This window comes from Tupaia chinensis, unplaced genomic scaffold (assembly GCF_000334495.1).
Source record: "Tupaia chinensis unplaced genomic scaffold, TupChi_1.0 Scaffold000078_1, whole genome shotgun sequence".
NCBI lineage: Eukaryota > Metazoa > Chordata > Mammalia > Scandentia > Tupaiidae > Tupaia > Tupaia belangeri.
The window spans coordinates 4,702,285-4,718,425 of record NW_006159539.1 but is presented as its reverse complement, the minus strand read 5'-3'; the positions used below and the strand labels follow the sequence as shown (position 1 = coordinate 4,718,425).

At 42.0% G+C, this 16,141-nt stretch overlaps 1 protein-coding gene across 3 annotated transcripts; it reads right to left on the bottom strand.

The window, feature by feature from the left end:
- Nucleotides 1-2,260: 2,260 nt before the first annotated feature.
- On the bottom strand, nt 2,261-16,017 carry SAXO2 (stabilizer of axonemal microtubules 2). Of its 3 annotated transcripts, XM_006142659.2 has the most exons (4): nt 15,910-16,017; nt 8,290-8,469; nt 7,809-8,011; nt 2,261-3,279 (listed from the first exon to the last, which is right to left on the bottom strand). In XM_006142659.2, exons 1-4 carry the CDS (start codon nt 15,945-15,947, stop codon nt 2,336-2,338), a joined length of 1,365 nt encoding a protein of 454 aa, XP_006142721.1. In that variant the 5' UTR covers nt 15,948-16,017; the 3' UTR covers nt 2,261-2,335. The 3 variants fall into 3 exon arrangements, 2 of the variants coding, with proteins under 2 accessions (XP_006142721.1, XP_006142722.1); XM_006142660.2 differs by lacking the exon at nt 8,290-8,469; XR_001369837.1 differs by lacking the exons at nt 2,261-3,279; nt 7,809-8,011; nt 8,290-8,469 and adding an exon at nt 15,349-15,573 and having other exon boundaries at nt 15,910-15,991.
- Between the last annotated feature and the right edge of the window lie 124 nt (nt 16,018-16,141).

The following is a 16,141-nucleotide window of genomic DNA, read 5'->3' as shown; positions in this document are numbered from 1 at the left end:
TCTTTTTTCCAAAAAGAAAGTTGAGTATGGAAATTATTTCATGAAAATCCATTCCTTTTATTGATGCTTTATTAATGTTGCATAAAAATATAAAACTTTACATATCACACTTTCACTAATAAGTGCAAATGTAAATAAGAACTACTGTCAAATAATTAGAAATATTACAACCAAATCTTGATACGTTCATTGTCAAAGTATGTATTTTGAAACAATTCTGAATTCATGAAGACTAAAATTCACTTATACTAAAATAAAACTATATTCTTCCATAGTGCATTAGAAAAACTAACAAACAAAACGCCAACCCCTACATCCAATGAGAGTTTAATTCTTCAGCACGTTTTCAGCTTTCCGAAGTCCAATACTTTATTTCTACTTCGCTTGTGGGGATCAGTCCTCTTCTCCTTTGTTAGCACTTATCTTCTCCCTGAGACAAGTGAATGAGATGATGTCCCATGCTGGGCCGTTTCTGCTGCCCAGCAGTGAATCTGCACATGGTGAGTAGGTGCAGTTACCTAAATTTACCCTGCATGTTTCTTCAGAAACTGCTCTAGCAAGTACTTTCTCCTTTCTGCCAATAACTGTCATTCAAACCAAGGTATTCACTGAATGCAAGTGCTCCATTCTCTGTAACAACTTCTCAGGTGCTGGTGAAGCCTTAGGGAGCAAGACGCCTCTCAGAGGTACACAGCACTCAGAAGCTCAAAGCAAATTGGGTTATTTTCTAGTTCTTGCTACAGGCCACAAAATGAGTACCGAGCAGGTGTTTACCCTAATTTCAAAAGGAGAAAACAGGTATAGAAAGAGATTATTTATTAAAGTCCTTATACTGTACTTTATGAATTAAAATTTATCATGCGAACTGATGCTAAAAAAAACAAACAAACTTTTTGTGAGGTAGGCAGAACAGATATCCTTTCACAAATGAAGACAGAGAGGCCCAGAGACCTGAGTCACTTGCGTGAGGTGGCACAAATGAAAACTGATGCCAGACTCCGTGGTAGTTGAGGGAGCCAGAGCCCACATGAGGGCTGACTGTGTGGTTTAGGTCTTGGTCCCTGCAGCCAGAGGAACACACCAGGTGTGTGTGTGTACATACCCCCAATCCCGAGAGGATGGAGAAACTGGAGGAGAAAGAATGGTGGTGTGATCATGCCCCACGGTGTGTGTGGGGGGGTACTTTCTCGCTCTCTCTTTATCAAACACGTGTACCTTCTGGCAATTAAAAAAAGAAAGAAAGAAACTCATGTCTTAGAACTTGAACTCAAGCTCAAATCCTGTGATTCCAGGCTTACAGAGTCTTTCCTTGCCCACACCACGGTGCCTCTTGCTAGCCTGAACATGTACAGCAGTCACTGAGGCCACCAGCCAAGACCGTGTATTAACAGATGCCTTGAAGTCTGAGGAAAATGAATCCTACTGTCCTGGAAGAGGAACACATGTATCATTTTCAGTGTTGTTCTTCATAATCCTGATGTACTTAAACTACAACTGATATGTAATAAATAACCATATAATTGCCATAGTTATGAGCAGTGATAATAAATCAGGGACAAGCTATCAAACATTATGTTGGCATTACAATAGTTCATGAATTAAGAATGTTCATTATTCAACCTTCAGAAATGCATATTGAAGAGCAATCTTGAATAAAATGGATTTTAAGATTCTAATGTTGGGGCCAGCAAATGATGAAGTGCTTAAGGCACTGGGCTCCCATGTGGCTGACTGTGGTTCAAATCCCAGACCCGGTGACTTGAAACTCATGCCAGGTGTGTGTGTGTACATGCCCAAAATTCCAAGAGGAGAATGAAGGAGAAAGAATTATGATATGGCCATCCCTTTAGGTGAGTAATTTCTCACTTTCTATCTCTGTCTCTCTGGCAAGTGCACACACCTTATAGCAAAAAATCTCCCACAAAAAAAAAAAATCTAATGTCCTACCATAAATTTCCCAATTTTATCATTTAAAAATTTTAAAAACAGAGCAAGCAGATGGTGTAGTAATTAAGGTGATGGATTTCCAGTGTGACCAGCCTCAGTTCAAATCCCAGACATTGCAGCTTGAAAGTCATGCCAGGCGTATGTGTGTGCACATGCCCAAAATCCCAAAAGGAGAAGGGATTGCCATCCCCCCCAGGGGATGATTTCCCACCTTCCCTCTTTCCGTCTCTGTCCAGCAAGCACATGCACCTTATGGCAGAAACCTAAACAAACAAAAATCTATAAAATGATTTGTTCTATCTTCATACTTCTTTTTTTTCACTGTAAAAATTAGATTTTCCCTTGGAAAGCCTAGTTGCTAGTTGAGTTCATGTTACGTGTGATTTGATTAGAAGGCTTTCACTTTGGGAGTGATCCTGCGGAAAAATTTATGACCTTGAGAATTTGTATTTTCAAATATGTAACCTGGAGGAGTAGGATAGCTAGCTGGACAGATTTCCTGTTTCTTCGGCTTGTACTCTATAGAGTACATGGTTACATCATCAAATGGAACAGAACTCTTAAAAGCAACATTTAAAGGTCTGCAACTCTCTGTTGAAATCAATTCATGTGGCACGTAGTGAGATCTGAAAGTGCTCAAACCATCAAATTTTCCAGATGGGCTGGGAATCTGCTGCTGATTCTTAATGAGTCCTTGACGACAACTTTCCCATGCTGGAAAATCTTCCTTCATGGTGCTTTTTCCTTGGAAAGGAAAATTGTTATTTCTCCTATGAGAAATTGGCCTGATGGGAGCAACACGGTCAGCATGATAAGGAACATAGTCGAGGTGGCTGGTGCTGTTTAACTGCATGCTGCCTGCAGGGGGCACATACTCGGGCACTTGCTTGACTTTAGGTGGTGGGATTTCCCATGGTTGAAACTGTTCACGGAATTCTGTGTTTCCTTCAAACTGAGCATTTGGGGTCACTCTGGTGTGTGCCGGTCTGCAGATTTTTGCAGTCTCGCCAGTAAGACCCTGAAAGTCATGCCGGTGAGTTGTGAGATCCGCAAAGGCTTGGTCAGTTGGCTTATATGCTTCTTTTGGCCTGACAAATCTGAGTTCCAGCTGATGAGGAACATAATCAAGGCGGTGACTCGTGTCACCATTAAAAGGGGCTGTAGAGCGTCTGACCGCAGGGAGGGGTTTAAAGCTTCGCCTCGGCTTTATCTCCCGGGGAATGTAGTCGTCCTGAAATGTGGTCGAATTTCCAAATTTCACAGTCGGGGGATGATACATTTGCTCTGGTTTATACAGTTCACTTTTCTGAATGTCCCAGGCTCTATAATCATCTTAAAAGTTAAAGAAAAATAATAATTAAATGCTGATGAAAACAACCATCTTCTAAAAATCATAACTGACTTATTGCCAAACATCCTTTCACTGCCTTCAGATATCCAAACACGGGTATCGAGTAGGAAATTTCTCTGATTCCTCTCAGAATTCCTTTTTTCCCCCCTCATTTCCACTTTGCTCTGCCTATTTCTCCACTTTAATATGCCTAACTTTCCACTTCCACATTCGTGACACTTACAAGGGAATGACACAGCTGAGACTGCGTAGTTCCGGAAAACCAGTTTTATGTCCAGTTTTCCCAGTCCCGTTTTATTGAAATGATTCTCTCTCCTTTCTCTTTATACAGGTATCAAGTAGGAGCTTTCTCTGATGCGTATTCTTGGCACCCACATTGGAAGTTAGCTAGATGTATATGCGCGTATTTATTTCTGGGCTCTATTCTGTTTCGTTGGTCTGTGTTATCTGTTTTTATGCCAGTCTCATACCATTTTGATTATTGTAGTTTTATAATATAATTTGAAATCAGGATGTGTGATACCTACAACTTTGTTTTTCAAGTTTGCTTTGGCTACTTGGGGTCTTTTTTGATTCCATATGAATTTTAGAATTGTTTTTTTCTGTAAAAAATGTAATTGGAATTTTATTAGCAATTATATAGAATCTTTAAATAGCTTTGGGTAGTACGGACATTTTAATAATATTAATTCTTCCAATCCATAAACATATATTATCTTTCCATTTATTTGTATCTTCTTAAATTTCTCTCATGCTCTGTTATAGTTTTTACTATATAGGTCTTTTTTTACCTTCTTGGTTATCGATTATAAAAATTTCTAAATGTCAACAGTGCTGTAATCCATCTCTCTGTATTCTCCACAGTGGCTAGCACAGAGCAGGGTAATCCCTAAAAGATATCAAATACTGATCTATATTCATCACCTACATTTTAATATGAATGAATTTCTAAGCTATGGCTACTGGGGGCTGATACATTTCTGTCAAGGAGTTCCAGTTTTGTAAAACGACATCTCCCTAACCTAAATGTTGCCTTGGTTACGATCTTGCAGGGTTTTTATTTTTTTTTCCTTATTTCTTCTTTACCATAGCTCATGGCTTTCATCTATCCTCTTAAATCTCAGAGGGAAGAGTCTCCTCCAGTGTGACTGCTCTGAGCTACAGACCTGCCCTTACGTAGGTATGTACAAAGCTGGCAGTATGGTGACACAGAAGGACAAGGGACAGCCTGGGCACTGAGCATTTCTGTTGTCTTGTGCTTTAAAACCTGGAAATACAAAATGGAACCTTTCTTGTCTAAAGCAGGTCAGGAGCCAGGAGAGTAGAAACCCAGCTTCCTTTATCTTGAGTAGAAGTATGTGAGACTCTGGAAACCTAGGCAATGGAAAGCCAGAACTAGTATGGCTGTGTGCACGTGTTGTGTGAAGGTTCATAGCATCAGGGGACAGCAGTATTACTGAATTGTAATAGCTCTTGTAGATTAAAAAATAAAAGAAAGCAAAGGAAATCTTGCATGGTTGTATAAAAGATCAACTACAGTTATTTTCATCAGTTATCTTTTATGTCAAATGTCATGCAATGGAGCCGACAGGTGGCATGGTGGTTAAGGGCGCTGGACTCCCAAATGACCAAACGCAGTTCAAGTCCCAGACCTGGCAGCTTAATTTCTCACTTTCCCTTTTTCTCTCTGTCTCTCTTGTCATATTTTAAAATGATAAAAGATGAATAAAGAAGTAAGTCTTTTTACAAATGTGCAGTATGTCATCTCCTGTGCATGTCAGTAAACCTCAGCAACTACTGGATACTACATTTGATTCTATTTGTTTACCACATGTGTAGTCTTCCTAATTTGTTCCTTACGTAGCATCTCTGTGTTCACATCTTTAAAAAAGCATGATGCACTTTGTTCCTGACCCCTCTAACGGGTAGGCTTATATTAGGCCATTCGGAAAAGTCATGATATATATTTTTCTACGTTTTCCCTGTGAAAGTGCATCATGGCTTTCCTGACAACTCGATAGATCATAGTATATCGATATCAGGCATTTTACTTATCTAGTGAACCAGTACGTGTGAGATTTAAAGGTGTTTTTTTTTGTTTGTTTGTTTTTGTTCTTTTTTTTGGAAAGGTTTTTACTACAGGGTGTGTGTGCTCGCCAGAAAGACAGAGAAACAGAGAGACAGAAAATTCATCCCCAGGGGGATGGCCACACTGCAATCCCTTCTCCTCCATTCTCCTCTCGGGATCTTGGACATGCACCTGGAATGAGATTAAGCCACCAGGTCCAGGACTTGAGCCATGGTTGACTCCATGGGAGTCCAGCGACATAGCCATTATGCCAACTGCTGGTCCCTGTTTTGTTTTGTTTTTAAGAGAGCAAAGGGGTCTTTATATTAACAAATACCCAGGGGCCAGCAGATGACATAGTGGTTACATTGCTGGATTCCCACATGGTCAACTGCAGTTCAAATCCCAGACCTAGTGGCTTGACACTCACACTGAACACTGTGCACACATACCCAAGATCCCAGGAGGAGAATGGAGGAGAAGAGATTGTGGTATGGCCATCCCCCTGGGAAGCAATTTCTCACTTTCTCTCTCACTCTCTCTATCTCCACCTCTCTCTGGTGAGTGCATTCACCTTAAGGCAAAAAACAAAAACAAATAAAAACTCTGAAAAAAAAAAAGATATACTAATTCACCTATTTCACATACTAATTGAAAGAATATAAGCCTATACATACACAATTAAGTTATTAATAAAAGAAGCTATGGAAATATCTACTGTCAAGATAGCCTATTTTTAAAAATTAAGGACCATACTCTCAAAAGTAATAGAGTATTTAAAATCAAGTAAGTTTTTAGAGAGAAAAAACCTGCATTACGCAGCTCCTACTCTTTTTTTTAATAGAGATTTTTGGTATGGGGTACATATGCATGCCATAAAGACAGAGAGACAGAAAGCGAGAAATCACCCCCCAGGAGGGATGGCCATGCCGCAATCCTTTCTCCTTCATTCTCCTCTTGGGATCTTGGGCACGCACGCACACGCGCCCGGCGTGAGTTTTAAGCCACCGGGTCCGGGATGCAAACCACAGTTGACTACATGGGAGCCCAGCGACATAACCATTACACCATTTGCTGATCCCCCAGCTCCTACTCTTACAAGTCAGTTGTCAGCAAGGAGGAAATATCTTCTTGTTTCTTTCATGCAGGAAGTCTATGAGGAGAGGGTCCTCTGTGTGGTCATGCAGCACTGTCTGTTACAGGGTGACAGGCCTCTCTCTCACTGTGAGATTCCGTGTCAGGAACCATCTGCTTAGAGATGGAAGCTTTAGCCTCATCCTAGCTCTATCAATATAAAAGAAATATTTTGGTTCTCCATCTGCTATGTTCTCTTGCTTTATAGGTTGGTTTAAAACTTGAGTAGGGAAGAGTGGTTGCTATTTATTTGACCTTCTCAAAGACTCCAGTGCTCCTGGTAGAATTCCAGTTCATCCTAGGATGGGAGGAAAGAAACAATGCCAACGAACTAAGATAAAGTGGCATGTGCCATCATTGTTTGTTCAGTGGCATCCTTTGTTTTTGATACTTTTTTTTTTTTTGAGAGAGAGAGGTTTTGTTTGTTTGTTTGCAATAGAGCATGTGCATGTACCAGAGATAAAGAGACAGAAAAGGAGAAATCACCTCCCAGGAGGGCTGGCCATGTCATATTCCCTTCGCCTCCATTCTCCTCTCAGGATTTTGGGCATGCATGCATGTGTGCCCAGTGTGAGTTTTAAGCCACTAGGTCTGGGACTTGAACCACAGTAGGCTATGTGGGAGTTCAGTGATGTAACCATTACACCATCTGGCCAGAGATATAGAGACAGAAAAGGAGAAATCACCTCCCAGGAGGGCTGGCCATGTCATATTCCCTTCGCCTCCATTCTCCTCTCAGGATTTTGGGCATGCATGCATGTGTGCCCAGTGTGAGTTTTAAGCCACTAGGTCTGGGACTTGAACCACAGTAGGCTATGTGGGAGTTCAGTGATGTAACCATTACACCATCTGCTGGTCCCTGGTTTTGATATTTTTCTGAGAATTTAGATAGGAATCCAAGTCTCTTAACTTTGAAACTTACAATCAAGTCAATGGTTTTCTCTTTCTTTTACTTTTTTTAAAGTATTATTTTATTTAAGTTTATTTATTATTATTATTTTCAAGTTTGATCAGAGAGAGAGAGAGAGACAGGGAAAGCGAGAAAGCAAGCCACCAGGTCCAGGACTTCAACTGTGGCCAGTCATGTGGGAGTCCAGGGCCTTTAGCCACCGCACCACCTGCCGAGTCCTCATTTCCTTTCTTTTTCTTTCACTATATGATACTATTTAGACCAAAGAGAAAAAGGGTTTTTTCTGAAGCTATTGAAGCGAAGTCTGGCCACACAACAAAATGATAATCTGATACTAGATGTCAAAAGCTGGAAGTGAGTTTTATTTTCTTGGCTCCACCTTTTAAATGGCAAGTTACCTTTGTAGGTTGGGACAGTGTCCAACTTTCCTTTTTTAACTTGACGTCTCTCCAAAGGCCGGACTATTGCCACAGGCTGCACTTTATAAGAATTAAAATCCTGTTTGTAGGTAGTGCCAAGATCAATCTTCCCCTGTTTTGGTTTATATTCTTCAGGTACATGGCGAGGCTGCTTGACTATTTCATAAGGACGATAATCCGACCTGAAATATATAAATTTGAAACATAGCCTCACAGGTACTTTTATTCCTAATTATTTCAATGCAGTATTGAAAAGTTGAAGGAAGTTTTTTAACTTGAAAAGTCTGAGAATATATTAAGATGGTAAGAGTTGTAAGCTACTTGAAAGAATCAAATTCCTCCCTCCTTGATTGGCTCAACTTAAATCCACCAAATAGTTTGATCAAAATAGTTAGAAAGTTATTAAGGCCAGAAGAGTTGGGAGGAAAATAAGTAAAACAAATCGTCGTTTGATATTTACTTAAAGGTAGTTATTCCTTCCATTTTACCACGGCATGCTCGAAATTCCTGCTTGGGTTTAAGACTCTGAGGTGGGAGAACTTGGCCATACAGAGGATATTTTTCCAAATATTCAGTTGTAGGCCAAGACATGCCAGAATTCTCATAAATCCTTGTGGTTCCATGTGGACAATGATGTCGCCTGTGCAAACAGATAAACTAAAAGGTTATTTTGCCTTAAAAAACTTGTGTGGTAATTCTATTTTAATCAGAAACCGCCTATAAATTCAAAATCTTTCCATTTTAGAGCATCTTTATTAAGAAATGAAAACTGCTTTCCTCTACAATGTTTACCAAAACCATGTATAAATGATGGTGTATTCTTACTGGTGGAAACTGGTTTGATCTTACAACAATGCAGTGTCTTGTTATGCTATAGAACCTGGAAGCTTGTGAGTGAATTTCCCACACTCCTTGCAAACAGGTTCCCCATACATTTAGTACCTCCATCTGTTGGAGGTCCTCACGTGAACTTTGATTGAGAATTCAGCTATAGAACGACAGTGACGGCACAACATCCCTTTTGCCTCCATAGATCGTGGTAGAGGTAGAGAGTTGAGAGCCAGCACTTTGGCAGCATGCTGATTTGCAAGGTGGTTTTCTGACTGGGCAGCTCCCCGATCTTGGCAGAGATGAGTGGTCCTGCAGCCTACCACTCCGCTGCAGTTTGTTGACTGTGGAAGAGGTAGCAGCTCCTTTGGCAGTCCAGTTCTGTGGTGTGATCTTTCAGAATTTTTCCTGGAAGCTTACTTTGAAAATTTCTTCAGTTCTTCCAAGTGAGATAGATAGATAGATAGATAGATGCCTTAATAAATTCCTTTTTGCCTAAACTAACCAGCAGAGATGTCGTCCATAACTGAGTCCTGATCAGAGCATCCTATGTGAATAGCATGTGCTTGTCGAAGAGAATGAAACTGAACTTTATGATGGCCATTGGTGGATGACGAAATCGTAAACAGTGAAAACGTAGGTTGTAGAATAGTATGTACAATATACACCTTCTTTCTCTTTCTAATGAAATAAACCATGTACGTGTAAGACAAATATTAAAGAACATTTGTTATCTATCAGGGAAAGGACTATGAGGGATTTTTCACAATATTGTCATTTTTTTGCTTGAGATTTTATACCATGCCTTGTGTATGTTTTGTGTATAATTGGTAAAAAGACAAAAATAAAAACCTTAAAAAAAAAACCCTCCCCCCAAATCAAACAAAGAAGTAAAAACCACACCATTCTGAAAGATAAGGTCTCTTTCTCAAGTTTGGTATCATTTAGGGACCCCAGACGATGTAGTGAGGGTTGATAATAGAAGACCAGGTAAAGCTAAACCTGAACAAAACATCTGTGCTTTGCAGATGAAGCAGAACTAACCAATACACCTGAATGCAGTGAACCCTGGGAAGGAAAAAAGAGGAGCAAGCTTCTTTGCTCGGAGGTCGCTGGAAAGCATGAAGAACTTGGGTGCAGTGAAGCGTGAAGCAGTGGTGTCACGGGATGTCCAAGAAACATCAGCGTCAAGAGGTGCATGAGCATCAGGTAGAAATGGAGGCTGTGAGGACGTGTATGTAGGTCCTGCGTAGACTTTCGGACAAAGCTGCACTAAGTTAGGGACCAGCAGTTAGTGTAATGGCTATGTCGCTGGACTCCCATGTAGTCGACTGCGGTTCACGTCCCGGACCCAGTGGCTTAAAAGTCACGCCAGGCGCGTGTGCGTGCGTGTCCAAGATCCCGAGAGGAGAATGGAGAAGGGATTATGGCGTGGCCATCCCCCCGGGGGGTGATTTCTCGCTTTCTGTCTCTCACTGTCCGGTGAGCGCACGTGCCCTATAGCAAAAACCTCTAAAAAAACAAAAAACAAAAACAAAAAAACCCCACTGCACTGAGTTAAAAGAGCCAGGCCCAAACTTTGGTACTTGTCACTGTTTTTAGTTTTTATTTTCCAGCAAGCAGTACATTCACACTGTAACAAATGAAACAGTACTAAATAGTTATAAAGGAACAAAAAGCCTCTGTCCCAAGATTTCCAATCCTTAAAAGCAGCTTCTTTCTCTTTCTGCTCTCTAGTTTTGGTGGAGGCTACATCTGTAACACTTAGAAACTTGCAGCATCTTGATGTTACTAACTTTCAAATGTTAACACAAAGGGTAAAGGTTTAGCTAGTTAATGCCACTCCCATTCACTTCCTATTGGGGCATGGTCATGCATCAATTCAGCACGTATTTAAAGCACAGCCACTATGCGAAGGTGTTGGGGATACAGCATAAAGAAAGAAAAGGTGGGTGAGCCCATGGCCTGGATAAAGGCAGCTAGATTCTACATGGCCAACCCTGTGGTTCAAGTCCTCAACCTGCGGCTTGGGAAACATACCAGGTACATGTGCGTGTGTGTGCCCACAAGCCCCCCAAAAAGGGGGAGATAAATGAGAGGGGATTACGGCATGGCCATGCCTCATAGCGGGTTTTCTCTTACTCCCCCTGCCCTCTTTGGCAAATTTTAAAAATAAAAAAAAATTTTAAAAAGGAAAGGAGAAAAAAATAAGGCAGTTCTGCCCAGTAATGCAGCAGTTAAGCGCCATGTATGGGGAGCTGGATTTCATGTGGCTGACCACAGTTCCAATCCTGACCCAGGCAGCTTGAAAACATGCTGGGTGTGTGTACATGTGTGCCCCAATCCTAACGGTATGAAGAAATAGAGGGAAAAAGATAGCGGGTGACACCTCACTCTCTCTCCTTAATTCCTCCTTTCTTTGTTGAGTGTGTGTACCCTCTGGTAATAACAAAAGGCAAGGCTAGCAGGTGGGATGGAGATTAAGGTGCTGGATCCCACAAGGCTGACTGCATAGTTCAAGTCCTGGACCTGGTGGCTTGAAAATCACATTGGGCAAGTGTGCATGGTTGCCCAAAATCCTGAGAGGAGATTGGAGGAGAAGGGATTGTAGAGGGGCCAGCCACCCTGGGGAGTAATTTCTCACTTTCCTCTCTATTTCTCTCTGTCTCTCTCTCTCTCTGGCAAGTGCATGCCAGAAAAAAGGCAATAAATGCCCTACTTTCCTTGAGCTTTCCTGAGACATGGCAGGTAGAGAACCAGTAACAAATAAATCCGAAAATACATGGTGTATCATAACTGCAATCGCAAAAAAAGTAAAGCAGGCAAGTGGGACAGAGTGTGGGATAGGGCAGGAAAGTTGCAGGTTTAGAGAATATGACATTTGGGCCCAGATCTGAATGAGATCTTTCATTAGATTTGAACAAAGATCCAAATGTACAGACTTTTTTCCTTACACATACCTTATTTAAATTTGTATTATAAAATAATACATTTAATCCCTCCCCCCCCTTTTTTTTTCCATCTACCAATTTAAAATATCATTTCTGGACACACCACTTTGTAACATCTAGGCATTGGCTCTTAGGTGCTTTGACTTTGCTACTTTGTAAGATGATTGGGAAAACTGTTAGAATCTGAAGACTTTTTTCCAATTTGCTACCCCTCTTCCAGATTGTATTTTTACCATCTTTCTTTTACATTTATTATATATACTACTACTTTGTTCAAATTTTGCACTTTAACACAAACTGCCATGCTCTGTACCTAGGTTTTTTAGAAAAGTTATAAACTATGTTTACATTGCAATTGACTATGGTACATCATTTAATGCGGAGGCATTTAATGTGCAGGAATTATCTTTTCTTCTCCAAGGGTTCAATATCACGACCCTAGGGCATCCAAAGTATTAGGCTGTTGGCAAAGTCATGACATATTTTCCTGTCCTTCTGTACAAAAACATGTCATGACTGTCAACAACCTAATAAAAGATTTCTAGCCTCCAGATGAAGTAAACGATCTTCTCTTTCATTCTATTAGTTATTAATACTTTCAAAATTACTTATTACTTTGCTTAATATTTGAATAATAATATTATGGTGTACCTTTTTATTTTCCCTAAATGTCTAATATTTTTGATTCCTCTTATAGTCTTATTTTGCCTGCACTCAAGATTTTCAACCTTCTTTAAGAAAAAGATTTCTAACCTTTGTATTGTACCATCTATTTTACCAAGGCTCTTTTTTCATGTAGCTTTTTTCCCAAATCTGGAGTCTTAACTTTTCCTAGACAACTGATACTTAGTTGAAAAGCATTCCATCCCTCTCTCTCTCCTGGGGTGGTACCAGCTGCTTGTGCTCTGCTTAGTGGAACAGGAGTAGCAGGGAGAAAGGCCAACAATATAGGCTTTTTTTTTTAATTTCTTGGAGAGGTTTTCAGTATAGGGTGCGTGCACTCGCCAGACAGAGAGAGACAGAGAGACAGAAAGCGAGAAATCACCCCCCAGGGAGATGGGCGTGCCATAATCCCTTCTCCTCCATTCTCCTCTCAGGATCCTGGGCACGCACGCACATGCGCCCAGTGTGAGTTTAAGCCACTGGGTCTGGGACTTGAACCACAGTCGACTACATGGGAATCCAGCAACATAGCCATTGCGCTAACTGCTGGTCCCAATACAGGCGTTCTGAATTCAGTCCACAACTAATCTTTATGTATCACCCAACCCTTCTACTCTATTCAGACTGCACACTTTGAGCAGTCACTCTCAGGCCCTATTTGACAGACAAGCTATCATGTCCACTTCATATCATTTACTTTAGTGTATCTTTTTTGCTTTAATTGTTAGTGTTCCTTTCTGTCTTCCCCAAACTTGTTGACATTGCTCTTCAGTAATGTGGGTTATTGGGACCAGCAGATGGCGTAATGATTATGTCACTGGACCCCCCCCCATTTAGTTTACCACAGCTGGATTCCTGGACCCGATGGCTTAAACACATTGGGCACGTATGCATGCATGACCAAAATCCCGAGGAGAATGGAGAAGGGATTCCAGTGTGGCCTTCACCCCTGGGGGTGATTTCTCGCTGCACCCTATAGCAAAAACCTCTCTTTAAATATAAATAAATGAATAAATAAATAAGAAAGTAAATAAATAAGGTGGGTTAAATGTACCTAGGTTCCTGCCATTTTATTTCAGTAGATCCTAGAAAACAAAGAACATGCCCTTTGCATCATGGACTTGCAACATCAATCAAGTGACTTTCTAGCCCTTCAAATGTCATCCTCTCTCCTACCTCCCTCAAAGCTCACCAAACCATCTGACCAAAGTAAGCTGGCTAGTATTACAAAGACTCATTATTTTCTAACATCCTCCAACTTTGGTTTACAACCTCAAAGAACCCCATCTCAGTTTAATTCACATGAAAAATTGTATATACACATTATAGAGAAAATATGCTAGAGTTGGATGGTTGCTTTGACCTTATCATTGAAAAATATATATATAGATGTGTGAAATGATGTGATTACATAATGTGGGAAAGAAAAAAAAAAGATTCAAACACCAAACTAATAACGTGGCAGAAGCATGTCACAACTTCCCGGAAGAGGTCTTGTGACCATCTTGGTCCTCCTAGAGAAAGGCAACTTACTGAAATATTAATGAGTTCTGTCTTTCTCCCCCTCCTCTATTTCCGACAGGTAATCAGGAGATCTTTCTATTTCCTTATCCTAGGGTTTGGCAGGACAGAGAAGTTACCTGAAGTCAACAAATTTTTCTGTCCTTAAGAAAAAAAACAAAACAAAACTGGGGACCAGCAGGTGGCATTGTGGTTAAGGTGCTGAACACTCCCCACATGGCTGACCATGGTTTGAGTCAAGTCCTGGAACTGACGGCTTGCTTTTTCTCTCTCTCTGTCTGTCTCTCTCTGGTCAAATTGAAAACTAGGTGAATAAATAAATAAAATAATAAATAATTATTTTTTAAAAAATACCCCCACCACCAAAAAACAAACAAAAAAACCCCACCACTTCCTGGAAGAGACAAAATCAAATGTCCCTAAGGGGGAGATGAAATACAGTAGTCTCATGGGATCACAAGAAGAAAGAGGAAAAGAATCCTTTCATCCTCCCATTAAGAAGGCTGATTTGGGGGGCCAGCAGGTGGCACGGTGGTTAAGGCGCTGGACACTCCCACATGGCCAACCGTGGTTTGAGTACTGGACATGGTGGTTTGCTTTCTCATTTTTCCTCTCTCTCTCTCTCTGTATCTCTCTCTGGTCAAAATAAAATAAATGAATGAATAAATAAAATGAAATAAATAATTATAAAAAAAGGCTGATTAAAAAAAGATGAGAGGGTAAAAAAGATGAGGGGCAGGGGTTCTGAGAAGAGTGAAGCCTCTCTGTCCCATTCTGTGCTAGTGTCCCAGGAGACCCAATGGCAAAAGGGTTGGCTGAATGGAGCCTAATAGTAGCTCCCAGCTTTATCAAAGATTCCTGTACCTCAAACATACGCCTGAAAGCAGCAGAAGCACAATTTTTTTTTTTTTGGAGAGAGACTTTTGCTATTGGGTGCCTGTGTGCGCTTGCTGGAGAGAGAAAGAAAGAGAGAGAAAGCGAGAAATCTACCCCCGCCCCACCCCCACCCTCTGGGGGATGGCCACACCTCAATCCTTTCTCCATTTTCTTCTGGGGATTTTGGGCACGCGCGCACACGCACGCACACACACACACACACACCCATGGAGTTTCAAGCCTCTGGGTCTGGAACTCTAACCACTGTAGGCAATGTGGGAATCCAGCGTCTCAAACACTAGGCCACCTGCTGGCCTCAGAGGCACAACTCTTGAAAGAACTGTGCAAACTTCAGCAAAGAACATCTGTGGGAATCATTACCAGGTTCAAAACCTAAAAGGCGACTCTTCTTGCATTGGCATCACCTCAGCTCTTTGAATTGTTCAGCTGCTTGAAAAACTGGAGGAGGGGAGATGGGAGAAGACAGCCTAATAAAGGCTGAATCTCCTGGCACTGGGTGGAGCAGGAACTTAGGTGGGATATCAATTAAAATTAGAAAGACATTAAAAATTTTGTCTTGCAGATTCATACCTCAAAGGTTATCTTTTCACCTATTTAATTAATATGAGACAGAAAAACTGCTTATCAACATAGTTTTGTTTTTTTAATTTGAAGGGGGTTACAAATAGGAAGCGCTTCACATTTATTTAGCAAATAGTGATCTAATCCCTGGGTCAACACGATGAAGACTGTGTTTACAGGCGGTGGCAGGTTGTCAGGCAGGACTCGCAGGCCAGTTCTGGAGTTGAGGGTGGGGACTACTTACTGCCTTTCAGTCCGGCAGATCCCAAAGGATCACAGCCTGGCCCGGAATGGGAATACGGTCAGGCTTGGAAGATGGGAAGCTGGAATTGACAGAAACTGTCAGGTGCGCTGCAAACTCATCTTGCGCATCGTTTTTCTTCTTCGATTTCAGGTGGGGCATGCACCAGCCGCCCACCCGGACGCGGCGTCCCCTACACCGCCTTATCTACCTGGCCCGATGGCATCGCAGCCTCCATCCCTGTACCGGGAGGGAGTGTCAGAAACTGCGAGGAGACCTTCTGCCCTGCAGCCGGCGTGTGCGGGGCGAGTATTCGTGGGTTCGGATAAGCAGCGCCCCGACCGCTTCCTCTCTAGGGGCGGCCGCTCGGGCCCGGCCCGCCCCCCGCGGCCCTGCCCGCCGCCCAGCCGTCCCTTACCCGCAGGTACAAATCTGACACAGGCACCGGCTCCTCATGCCCTCGCTCGCAGCGCGGGGACAGCGCCTCTGCACTCGCCGCTTCTCGGCTTCCGCAGCGCGCGTCGTAGTCAAGGCAACCGCGGGAGCCTTGGAGACGGACGCGGCGCGGGCTTCCGGCGGCGTCAGAGACGCGCGCGGGTCAAGGGTCGTGCGTCCACTCGCCCCGCCTCCTGGGGGCGGGGCTCCAGACC

What these genes read in the sequence shown, in the direction of transcription:
- SAXO2 (XM_006142659.2), bottom strand. Translation starts at nt 15,947, where the DNA reads ATGAGGAGCCGGTGCCTGTGTCAGATTTGTACCTGCGG. An exon ending in GAAGGAATAACTACCTTTAA is followed by an intron (nt 8,012 to 8,289) that starts GTAAATATCAAA and finishes TATATATTTCAG; the next exon opens with GTCGGATTATCGTCCTTATG. An exon ending in CACTGTCCCAACCTACAAAG is followed by an intron (nt 3,280 to 7,808) that starts GTAACTTGCCAT and finishes TTAACTTTTAAG; the next exon opens with ATGATTATAGAGCCTGGGAC.